The sequence below is a fragment of the Gavialis gangeticus genome, unplaced genomic scaffold, assembly GCF_001723915.1.
Source record: "Gavialis gangeticus isolate Ggan-Ray unplaced genomic scaffold, GavGan_comp1, whole genome shotgun sequence".
Classification (NCBI taxonomy): Eukaryota; Metazoa; Chordata; order Crocodylia; family Gavialidae; genus Gavialis; species Gavialis gangeticus.
The window spans coordinates 23,742,189-23,754,798 of record NW_017729008.1 but is presented as its reverse complement, the minus strand read 5'-3'; the positions used below and the strand labels follow the sequence as shown (position 1 = coordinate 23,754,798).

The window sequence follows — 12,610 nt, the reverse complement described above, 5'->3', positions numbered from 1 at the left end:
ACTAATGATCTCCATGTAGCTCTGGCTAGTCCTTTTATAAATAAGATGTGTTTATTGGTTCATCCAACAATAGAAAGTTACTAGAAGTACTGAATTAGGATTGAGATATACTCTCTCTCTCTCTTTCTTTTCTACCAAAAGGATATGTTTTGATATTTAAGTATTATTTTTCTTTTTCATTTTTAAATACTGTATGAAAAAGAAAACAAATTGAATCCAAAATATTCATTCTGAACCATGATTGGTAGGTTATTGCACTATGAATTATCTAGGCATGAACACCTCAGTGGCTGCCCTTTGTTTTCTATGACGTAATTTGCTATTTAAGCCCAATATTGCAGACTGAAAAATGCCTTCCAACCTTCAGTGAAGTCATTTGGTGTTAAAGTTGATTGACACTTAGCAAGACTTGACTCCAAAGCTATTTTAATTTCTTTAAAGACATTTGCCCCCTTTACACGTTACAGGTATTGTGCAATTAGCTGGTTAATTGTATAGCTACCTTGAGACCAGGTACATATGCAAAGTAGATATTACACAATAAAAACCTCCAACCAGCTATAAAGTAAAACCTTAAAAATGTGTCTTAACTTTATAGCTGGTTGCAATCAAGCTTTAATTTGCACGTGTAGCAAGGTCTTCCCTGTGACTGGGAGAACCCCTATCAGGTATTGGGGTTCCCAGCTCAGGGGTGCACCTTGCCCAGCTGGGCTGTGTGAGTCCCACAACTGCTGGGGATTATAAGCTCTATCAGCTGCAGACCCTGGATCCCAGCAGCACCCTGCAGCAAAACACTGGGAGTGATCCCTCTGCTGTGAAGGTGCGGGAAACACATGGAGCCAGAGCATCGCCACTATAGTGATCCTCTGGCCTTGGGGGTTTCCTCTTTCCTGCACCTGTCAGGCAGTGAGATTACCCCTGAGGTGATTCTTCAGCCCTGGAGGTTTCTCTACACCCCTGCAATGTGGGGATCACTTCTGTGACAACCCTTCCACCCTGGGAGTTTCACATTCTGCCATGGCAGGGGGATCACAATCCCTCTGCCTCAGAGGTGTGTGGGGTGTCCCTGGAGCTGGGAGTCCCTCAGCTGAGGTGCATGGGGCTCAACAGAGCTGCTGGTACCGGAGAAGTCCGGGATTGTGCTCCCCTTGCATTGGCAGTAAGACATGTGATGGGATCTAATGCACAATCCCACAATCACACCTCCTGCTGTACACATGTGGCATGGCAGAAGGCATGATTGTGTGTATCACCCATTATGTCCCATTGCACCTTTACCTGCACATGTAGAGGGGGCCTTATAGATTAGAGAGAGATTTGCAAATGGCTTTCAGATCTTGTAGTTTGCAATTTAGTTGTTTTTTAATTAAAGCATTTTAGCCCTCTGCGTTTGTAATCCTGTTGTTCCTTATAGGCATATAGAAAAGCGGTCTTAACAAAAGGAGAAAAATGGTTTCCTCAAAACAATTGCAATTCTTTGATTCTGCTGCTAAACTACACTATGTCTAATATAATATATGGTATAGCATGATGTCTGCCTCTGGAATTGACACCTAATGTATCAATCAGATATTCCTAGTGCTTACCCAAGCTCAAACCATGAAAGTAAAAGCATTTTTTTTGTAAATGATCTTGCACAAAAGGAATAGTAAATTTTTTAAAAGTGGTTTCTTTTTGACCAAGGTCGAATAAACGTTAAGAAAATCCTATATATGCAAATCAGTCCTAAATGTAGGAAATTTTCCAACAGATATAATCCAGGTATTAGTGTGTGTGAAAGTGCAAATCTTGCTCACTAGCTTGATGTGCTATTCAGTGTGTAAATCATGTGTTTTGTAATAGTGAAATATTTTGGTTAATTTTATTTCAATTACTCACTGTGAATCTCTTGCACTTGGGTGAATGCTTTCACATTAACTCTGCTAACTGCCAGCAATCTGCATGAAATCTCATCTTGTATGTCTTTTTTTCTGTGTTTTCTTTCCTTTCCTCTACTTGCTACTTTGCCCGTTATTAATAGGATCAGCCTATATGCACAACGAGTCGTGCCTCTGCCATGATGTCCGCTCCTATCTTCATTTTTCTGCAAGTTTTCATATGGTGTGGATGGTCAGTTACTTTCTCTATTTTTTTTGGTTTTCTTTTTTGTTCTTTGCTTAATAAAACTTGGCAAACTTTTTTTACTAACTAACACATAAAAGAAAACAGAATGTAATGAGTCCCTGAAGCAGCAATCTGGAGCACATTATTGTACCAGTGTTAAGCAGAATTAAGTACTAAAAAAAAACCTGTGGGAAGCCTTGTAAATCAGAATTAATAGAACCATGGGACCTCTTCTGTAATAAACACAATAGACATAAAAGCCTATTGGCTTTGTAGAGCAGCAGTATTTGAGCATGTATACATATAACCTTATATTGATGCTATTCCTTGTCATGCTAGTCCTTCAAAATATTTATTGCCTCCTTTGTCCCTGAAAAGGACCAAAAGAGAAAAGGAAGAAGAAGGGGAACAGAAAAAAGCTAAAGGTCAACTTTCTGCATAGAAATAAAGAAAGGTGATAAGGCAATGACAATACCTGCAAATATAAAGATATAAATTGGAAAACATAATTGGCTGCTCTTTGCTGTGTTTAGAGTTTAGAGATTCATGATCCAAATAATATTCATTGATTAACCTGAATCTATAAATACAAAACTTCTTAAGTTTACTGTAACTGTTATCCAGCATAACACAGCATTATCATCAAAATAAAAGCAGTTTCTGCTGATGAAAATATGCTATATATGTAGATTAGAACCTGAAGGTCATCTCTATGACCTGGAACGTTACTGCGTGGACATACTTTAGGTTCACAAAGAAATACCAACCTCTTTTCCAAGTTATGTTTAATTGTTTAAGAACTCTTAGGTACCACAGTCACTGTACATATACAGAAGAACTAGTGATTCATATGAGGCTATTCTTCCATCCTTATACAGTGGAAAGGTTTCAAAATATGGAGGGACCACTACAACTTCTCATCAAGCCACTAGGGGGAGATGCTTCCATGACTATCTCCGTAGAGCTAACAATGGAAAGAACAAATAAAATAAATTCAATTCTCATGTTAATATAATTAATTCTCAATGTTAAAAATGCAATATGTACATTGCATTTATTTAAAAGGTGTTAGAAATGTTTAAAGAGGGTTTTTTTTAATAATGTTTTGTTTGAAGGTAAGTACATATAGTTATGGGACTAGAGTATTACCTGAATTTCATATAATAAGAAGAAAAAAATAAGACCAGCTTAGTCAAAAATGTTCCTAGAGAGTTCATCATCTTCAGTACCGGGAAAAGTTAAAACTAAAGCTTAATACTTCGATAGTTCTGTTTTTTTCTAAGTATTATGTCATGTATTAAATGATCTCAGGAGTAGAAAAGTTTGTATAGGTGTAGTTCAAGGTTGTGAGAGAGAATGAAAGTTCCTTCTCCAATAATAGCAAGATTTCACATAAAAATATAAAACACCAAATTCTTGTTGAGGTTAAGTGGTATCTTAAATTGCTGCTGGTCAAATTTAACGCAATTAAGTATACTACACAAAGGGTGTATCTACACATGCACTTTACTGCAAAATTAACTAATTAGCTCCACAGTAAAGCATCACTGTATACACATGCTCCATCATTAGGGCACAGTCAACTAACTCCGCCATAAGAAAATACTGTCAGGGAGTCCCCAACAGTACTGTCTTACAGTAGAGTCATTTACTGTGCAGAAAGCATGTGTGGGTGATAACTGACACCGCAGCAGTTTGAGCTGAGCCAGAGCAGCCACAGTCTGGCAGCAGGTTTAGGCAGTCAGCCACGTGGCTGTGCACTTCGGGCACTCTCATGCCCCAGCCAGCCCTCCACTGCCCAGTGCTACCACCCGGACCACCCGAGCCTGCTGCAAGCGTGAGGCTGCTCCACCCCAACTCAAACTAATGTGGCTCCAGGTGCAAGTATGCAAGAGTAGCATAATCTGAATTTGAAGTTAATTTCTAATGTTCGGTGCTTAGGAAGCCATTATAAAATGCCCATAAAATGAAGTGCAAAAAATACAGTTTTAACTGAAAAGCTTTCAGCAGCAGTATTATAGCTGCAGATAATTTCTTTTGTTCATCAGTACTACTCTTACTAATCTTTTGATTTTGAAGGCAAGGTCTCATCTGGTTTAAATCAGTGTAGCTCTGTTGAAGGTCCTGAAGCCAATGCTGATTTACAACAGTTAACAGGTTCACTTATCATAGTTTTCTTTTTTTTTCCTTCTAAACCAAAATTGCCTTCTTCAACCTCTCAAAGGAGTTCTCTGTGTTATTTCTATTACATTTATATACCTGGTAAATGAAAACAACCTACAAGTTTCTGAACACCTTATGTGAGAAGCTGTACTCCTTCTACTCCCACTCATAACCATGGGGGTGGGGGAGGTGCATCTACACATGCAGTTAGGACAAAGAAATAAACTCCAGCGCAGTTCACACTGCAGTTTATTTATCCTGGGTGAAGCATTTACACATGCTCCCAGGCCCGCAGCATGTTGAGCAAAGACAGACCAGGTATGGGTGGCAGTGGGCCAGGGGGTCAGCCTGCCAGCCTGGAGCTGCCCTGATTCAGCATGCTGTGGAGGGGCTGACTGGAGCACAAGGGTGCTACAGTGCAGGACTAGCCAGCAAGCAGTGTCCCAGCCAGTCCTGGTCATCATCTACATGTGTGTTACAGTAAAGGAAGTTACTCTGCTGTAGGATGCACTTGTCCTAGACCGTACTATCCTGTGGCAGAGTTAATTAATTTACTATGTCCTAATATGACCACACATATAGATGGTGACACTTTACTGCAGATCTAATCAATCAACTCCACATTAAAACATACGTGTAGATTCATCCCGAAGCAGTGTTATGAGTCAGTGTCCAAAATGAGTCAGGATCAAAATTAATTTGTTCCTTTTTAAATGATCTGCCAGTGCATCTATCAATACATCTTATATTTCAATTACTAGTCTTGCCCAAAAAATATTGCAGCAGGCTGTTTTCAGTAGCTTAGCAAGAAGTTTTGTCTTGCTTATGAGCATTTTACACAACTGGTGTAAGTCACTTTAGAAATCGCATTTTACAAAGAGAAATAAAGTAACAGTAAGTATAGTCTACTCACTATTATGCAAGAAAATTATTGATTAGAACAATTGAAAATTAATACAAATAGGAAATATCTTGGTATTGCTAGCAGGATGAAAAAATACGTATTTAAGAATGGTAGTTGAAGTCAGCTGTATTTTGCTGAATCCTGAGGAAATTTGCTATGTAGCATGCAGTTTTTAAAAAGTCTGCAGTTGTTTTTAAAAAGTCTGTGTTGACAGTAAGTATCTTTAAGGTAACTAACAGCTAAAAGTCTGAAACTGGAAAGCCTTGGCTATGCAAATCCTGCCTTTTGGTTCTCTTCGTAGAGTGCTTAAGAGAACAAGTACAGGTTCCACAGTTAAGTCTCCTATGTACAAGTTAATAATATAATTATTATTATAATAGCCTATGACATTAAAATACATTTATCTGCAGCGTGTTTCTGAGGGGCAACACGAGTTTTTCACATTTTTAACAATCTATACTATCTTCCAGTAGCTCTTGTTGTTAGTTATACAAATACACCTTTTGTACAAGCATTCATTGCTAATCTGAAGGGACTGAATTAGTGTTGGACTGCATAAAATGAACCCCCCCTTTGTTATTATGGTAGGACTGCTGCCTAGAGGCATAACTAGCCAGGGTTTATGGCCTGAGCAACCCCTGCTGGAGAGCAGGGGGAGAGAGCGGGTAAGATGCTGCTGAGTGCCAGAGTAGTTATTGTTACTACAGCAGCGGCACAGGATCCATGCACCTGCCTGCTCCTGGGTTGTGCAGAATGCAGGGCTGCCACTCTGCAAACTGTCACCTGGGGCTAGCATCCAGCTTACCCAGCCCACCTTCTGCTACTGCTGCTGTCTAACTGGAAGAGACATCTGGATTTGCCTCTTCTTCCACTTGTAGCTCCGAGCACTTGCTGCTGAAGAGAACTGGCAAGCAATACCTAATTTTAGGAAGTTTGTGCTGCCAAGATGTATAGCAGTAGGCAAAAAGGATTCTTTTCAGTGAGGGAAACATGATATTACAAATGCTAAGTAAAAATATAATACAGGAACCTTTTCTCTGCCATGCCATTCTTATTTAGTTTTTCTATACATATGGAGAAATACTGGTTTCATAAGCTGGAAAAAAAAATAGGTCCCATGCCATCATTCCTGGCAGATATGGAGAAGAGAGTGACCATGATGTTATAAATAACAAAGCTTTGTGAAAGAAAATAATCTTGTATATTTTGAAGGGAAGTCTACAAAGCTGTGGTGCCACTGAGCTTGACTCTGTGCTCAGACCACTTTTTCCCAAATTCCATTTCTTTCCATGATATCATCCTTGATTTACTTCATGCATCTGAATGGAATCACTCTCTCCTTTATTTTTTTCTTTTCACTTCTTCATTCTTTCCTGTATGTACCCACTTAAGCATACAGGAATTTTGACAATTGCAATGCACAGTGTTGCAAAATATACAATAGTTTGAATAAGATTCACCGATTCATTCCTTACTGTGCACATTTCTCCCTAGATTAGGATAGTAAAAACTTGCCAAGTCCCACAGAAGTTCTTCTGTTTCTGAGATGTGACAGGCAAAACTTCACATATATGCCCAATGGCCACTGGTCTATAAGCCTTAGAAATTCTAAGTAATTTAAGACAAATAATACATCCAAAATATAGAAAAATAATTTTGTGTGTGTATAAACTTGCCACACTTGTATTTGAACTGCTTAATTCACACAAGCATGATGAATATAGTGTGAAGCCTTTTTAACTCGGAGCTTCTGAGGCATCTTCCGTGATTGTGAGGCAGTAAAACTCTGAGAAATTGAAGCAGTATAGAATCAAAGTAATTTTTTTCAATCCAATATTTAAAAAAGGAAAGCAGTAACAAAATTCACCCCAGTTTCTTCAAACATATAATAGAAGGGATCACCCATCAGTGTACTCTCCACAGTATCTGATCTAATACAAAGGTAACAAATAAACACTGGTTACTGAGCTCATTCTGACTTAGAAATCTATCTATGTCATTAGTAGTTAAACCAGGAGCTATTTTTAATAAACTGACACTTTTCCCTCCATGTTATAACCAACCAATGTGCAGTTTTGCTTTATGCCCTTGGTTTTCCTTCATGCATGTGCCTTCATGTCTTTAGTATACCTGTCCACCTGCAGATATGCTATATGATAATGGGTTTTTGCTCCTTGATTAGTTTATATGAGTTACCCTCTCGTAATCTGATTTTTTCTTAGTGGTTGTAACTTTCAGGAAGATGCAACAGGTTTATTTTTAGGTGTTGTGGATAGAAATCCAGCTATTTAACAAGTCACAATGCAAGCCCCAAAAGAAAGTAAATGGAGCCAAACTAAATAACTCTAAGGCTAGGGACAGATGTTACATGTACACTGGTATAAGTGATCAGAAATTGGTTCAAATTTGTAACAAAACTGAAGTTTGGTGCACATAAACTGCTTTGAAAATGGCCAAAACCAGTTTAAGAAAATCTGAATGATTGCATCCCAAGATGGTTTGGACCTCCCCCCAGAAACCCCTTCTCACAGGGTGGGCAGGCTAGCCTTGGCCCAAACTGTCTGCCCTGGCTAAGCAGGGAGGCAGTGCCCCCTAGCTTGGCCACTGTAACCATGTGGCTGCATTTTAGAATCAAAAATGAATGTCTGCTCACTTACTGATCCGTTCAATCTATGCAGCTCAGACTAACCTGCAAAGATTGAATTGACTCAGCCTTAGGATTTTTGACTGCCTTTACTTAGCCTAAAAGTCCAGTACATCCTCATGTCATAACATCTCACTCATCTCACAAATCTGGTGCAACAAACTTCATTTGTGACTCATTTGTTGACCAGCATCGTTAGAAAGTTTGAACTTACAGGATACTACCAGGAAAAAAAGCCAAAATAATAGAAATAAATTCAACTATCAAACAAAAGCATCATAGAAAGGGCCCTTATTGATAACAGAATCAAGCCTCAGATGTTTTCTTTAAGAGAAAATAAGAATTAGAAACACTTGGCTATACATTTTAAAAGAAAATCCACGAACATTCACTAACGTGGCTAGTCTTATCAGCCTTAACTCTTGGAGCATTGAAAAACCACAGAACTCTTTCTATTCTAAAAAGGCTTTGATTTTCTTAGAGATAGCTTTTACAACATGTCTGGCAAGGGATGTTTCAAATCAACTCTTTATGTAGATAATGGCCTAAACGTTCCAAATATGTACTAAATGTCTTTCAAATCCTTTGAAGATGCTTGTTGTACAAATGGCTGGTTTCCTTAGTTTATCTACTCTGAAACAGGTCTTGAAACCTTACAGAGAGATGCTACATCTTTGTAGCATCTATCCTGATAGGAAGCTCTGTGGGCAAAGGAAATTGAGGTCTAGGACCAAAAAGTCTTTGCAGGAAACCTCATGAATAAATAAGCTTAGGAAAAAACTTGACTTCACCCTACATTTATCGTGTGATTGGTTATTGGAGTTTCCTTTAGAGCTGAACCTCTGAAGTTTGGACAAAAAAAACAACATGGGCCAAATCCTTATGTGGTATAAATTAGTGCAGATTCACTGGTATTAAAACCAGTGCCATCAGGTGTAAACTTTCTTTCAACACTTAACATTAAACTATTTCTTGAGCTCCAATAGGTCATTACTGTCCATAGTGAAGAGTTTCAGTGAGAAACTGTAGAAGGTGGATAGTACAGATGCATCAAATATGGGTCCTTTTACTCAATAATAAAGATACAGTAAAAAAAATGGAAAATTGAAAAAACTTTGTCTGTGTTGGTTGTCAAAAGAAGTATAAAGATGGCCCTATTCTTTTAGCTACTTCTGAATCTCTCAGGCATGGGGAAATTCTTACGAGACACTACACTGTTGTTGCATGTTCATATTCAGAACCACTTATGAACTCTGGGTAGTTAGGCATCAGCCTTAAGAACCAAGGAGTCATAACGATGGCAAAGGGGAAAAGTCCCTACATCAAGTGCATCTTAGTCAGATCCAGAAATCAGGTCCATAATCTTAACTATATCGGCAGACATAAAAGACTTCATCTATGTCTGGTAAGCTAAGGGCCTGCCTGAGAGAATACAAGGGGCTGGAGTTATGATGTGCTTCAAGAGCTATGGTTCCTGGATGGCATAATGAACCTTGGAGGCCATTAGCTGTCAATAATGCAGTGCAATAGCCAACCCAGCCCCTAATCAGCCCCAGCAAAACATAAAGGGGCATCTAGCTTAACCAAAGTGAAATATCTGTTGTCTGTGATTTGTAGAGAGAGCCATAAGTCAACATGAGGTTTGTTCCTGTACTTGAAAGCAGGAACAGGAATTGAAGAAGAGCATTGCGCTGTCTTTGGTCTGGTTGTACAGTGTGCTCCTTTTGGGTGCAGGTCTGTACAGGAGTGCTAGAGATAAATTTGTTTGCAACTAGGCTGCTTCTCTTACCACGGATAATTCACTACTCTTCTATCTTGACTTGCAGCAGAGTGTTTTTGGAAGACCCACTATGTCTGTTCAAAAAGTTAAACTGGTTGAACTATTTTGCACAAGATAAAAATGTATCCGCTGGTTTTACCAAACACTGTTTCTTGTCTCAGTGAATATCCACAGTAGGTCTTGTATTTATTTGTTTTTCTATTTAGAAGGTGGTCTAGAACTACTTTCTCTGTCCTTTTTAAAAAGAGCATTTAGATTATGGCTCCAAGAATTATTTGCAATTTTTTGGAAGGAAAACAATACATCTGAAACCAAAATCTACCCTGCAAGGGTAGTTCAACAAATGAGAGCCTAAAACATAGCTTATTTCAGTAGATAGATATCTGTTGTTTACTTCAGTTAAGGCTGAATTACCTTATTTTTTTTCTTACAACAGGAAGATTCAACAGACTGTGGTGGGGTCTCTGGTCTGAACCCATCACTTTGGTCTATGATTGGAATCCAGTTTGTCCTGCTTTGGCTGTTATCTGGTAGCAGACACTGTCAGTTATGACCCTGTTAAACCAAAACCTGCATACCTAATCAAGACCCTGCCAAAACATTAGCCCTCAGTTTCATTTTAAAAGGGGTCAACTATTCAAACAGCAGAAGAACAGCAATGCCCGTGACTTGGTATCACTCTATACAAAAGACTCAAAAGGGCACCCACAGTGGCTGCATGTTGGAGTCAGATCCTTAAACTTGTGTGAATGCTGCATCATCTATGCCATCTGAACAGAATTTGTGTGTGCTTCATGGAGGAATCTTAATTTGTTGGTTATGGTATCATTGATGACTTCATGTATAAGGGCTCCCCTTAGGTAGCTTATGGTCCATACGATTTCTGTTTATTTTGAACTTAACTTTGCATTTGTTGCAGACCTTGCAACACTTCTTCATGAGCACTAGTAAAGATGTTATTTCTTGAATGCTCTTTCTTCACTTTATTCAGACCCTCACAGCTGCTGTGAACATCAGTTGTGTCCAGAATATATAATCGACTCCAGTTCATCCAAAATGGGTTAGGGATATGAAAATATTGGCTAGTTGTCTTCAGAAATTCACCGTGACTGAAATGCCTTATGCTGAGTGGCTTGTTCTGCCAAAATTAATCAAAACGGGTGGCCCGCTAAGTTTTGGTAGGTTCTTAAACTGTTGGTTTAAAAACCAAATAAAATCAAGCAAGCAAGAAGCTACTGAATTTAGACATATAAAGGTGCTTGGGAGTTCAATGTTTTAACAAAACCAGTGGTTTTCCTCTTAAATTCAGTGTCATGTCCCCTTCACAAAACTGTTAATTTTGATGTAATATTCTCCCGTTTCTTCACAGTGCAGTTACATAATGCTAGTCAAATCCTTCAAAATGCTCAAACAAAAAACTTGTGAATAAAAAAATGTCTTTGTGATTATTGAACGTTGGTTTCCAAGGGTATTTTGCATGATGATGCTGCTACTTTATTGTTTTTAAGTTTTTTTTCTTTTTGATGGTAGAGTATAGTCCATTGAAAAGGTAAATGAGTGATTTTTTTGTTGTGTGAGAAACTAAACATTGCAATGTGATGCGAATAAATCATCATAAATTATATTGTTAAACGGAGCTCTGAATATACTGTGCAATGAAAAAGCTAAGAAAGTAATTTAGTTGCCTGGTAAAAGAGATGAGGTGGGTTTTATACAGATTAGTGCTCTCATATGAAAACCTGTGTACAGATATTTTACGTATATATAAATCAGATCTGACGCATTTATTTTTGAAGAGTATATGTTCTCAAAGATTCATACCAGGTTCCCCCTTTGTTTCTACAATACAGTTGCACCTGTAATATTAAACCTCTAGCTGTTGCTATTTTATATTGAAAATAGCAAATTTAACAAAGCAAGATTTCCTGGTTGCTGAAATTAGAACATAATCTGAACAAATGGGGAGCCTTGAATCTATATGTATGCACATTGATCCTTGATTGTGAATAATAATTAAAAAAAAAAGTTGTTTTTATACAACCTTGTTGGTGATACAAATTGGTGCAGTAAATTACAATATTACAGTGTAGAATAGTGTAGATGCAAAATATGATTTGCGCTTTTTTCTAGTTTTCAAAACAAAACAGTATTGCAAGACAGCTAAACCAATGAATGTGCAACTCTGCTGATATTGTACAATTCTGCTAACAGCTGCAATACGCAAATATTAATATGGTACAATAGCTCTTAAAAATAACAAAATGCAAAGCGTTGGTATGCATATGCTGGCAAATGACTCTAATATAAATTTGATTACATGAAAAATCTTACGGAGAAATTATTGGACATGCCATGAAAGTTAGAGAAGTTCCTCAAACCCCATGGTATGACTTCAGCAATTGAATCTCTACTTGTAGCTGTGCCCATAGTTGGTTGGTTGTTTTTCACATGTACCCTTGGTTCCAGCTGTGTATGTTCTCATGTTTAGGAGTTCAATAGGGGAAACAATAAAAAAACAAACAAAAACCCCTTCCAATCTTTGTGTTGAATTATCACCATTGGCTTTTTGATCCATTTAGTATAGGCATATGATTCAAAATAGAACTGACTGAGCTTGGTAGCTCCAGTTTATCTTCATTTAAAGATGAGCTGATTTCACCTGTATGGAGTGAGGATTACAGCAAGACTTTCCAGTAGCTGCAATTCTCTTCACCCTCCCTTCCCCTGCTGCCAAATGCTAGAATTTTTCCAACATTGAGGCTCTATCCTCCAAACCCCCAAACATGAAAAAATGACATGCTTATAGGACTGTAAAATCAAACTCTTAAGATTGCACATTAGTTTGTATTTGCTTTTTTTGATTACTTGAAAGATCTATTAAGTGCTTTATGTTTAAATAGTTCAACTTAGTTTTCCGGGGGGGAAAAGCATGTAATGGAAAAGTAAAATACTTAAACTTTTAAGTCATGCATACTTGACTAGATTTGCTAGCATGTGTGAGCCATATCCTGAGTTA

At 38.0% G+C, this 12,610-nt stretch overlaps 1 protein-coding gene across 7 annotated transcripts in view; it reads left to right on the top strand.

Moving 5' to 3' along the window:
- The window catches only part of CACNA2D1 (calcium voltage-gated channel auxiliary subunit alpha2delta 1), an 859,989-nt gene extending 847,579 nt beyond the window's left edge, over nucleotides 1-12,410 (top strand). For 5 of the 7 annotated variants that reach the window (XM_019509505.1, XM_019509504.1, XM_019509503.1 and 2 more), the window contains 2 exons: nucleotides 2,021-2,109; nucleotides 10,031-10,156. In XM_019509505.1, coding sequence (XP_019365050.1) covers nucleotides 2,021-2,109; nucleotides 10,031-10,067 — 126 coding nt within the window. In that variant the 3' untranslated portion in view covers nucleotides 10,068-10,156. Of the gene's footprint in view, nucleotides 1-2,020; nucleotides 2,110-10,030 lie in introns of all 7 variants that reach the window. The other 2 variants (XM_019509506.1, XM_019509501.1) reach the window with 1 other exon arrangement.
- The last annotated feature ends 200 nt before the right edge of the window (nucleotides 12,411-12,610 follow it).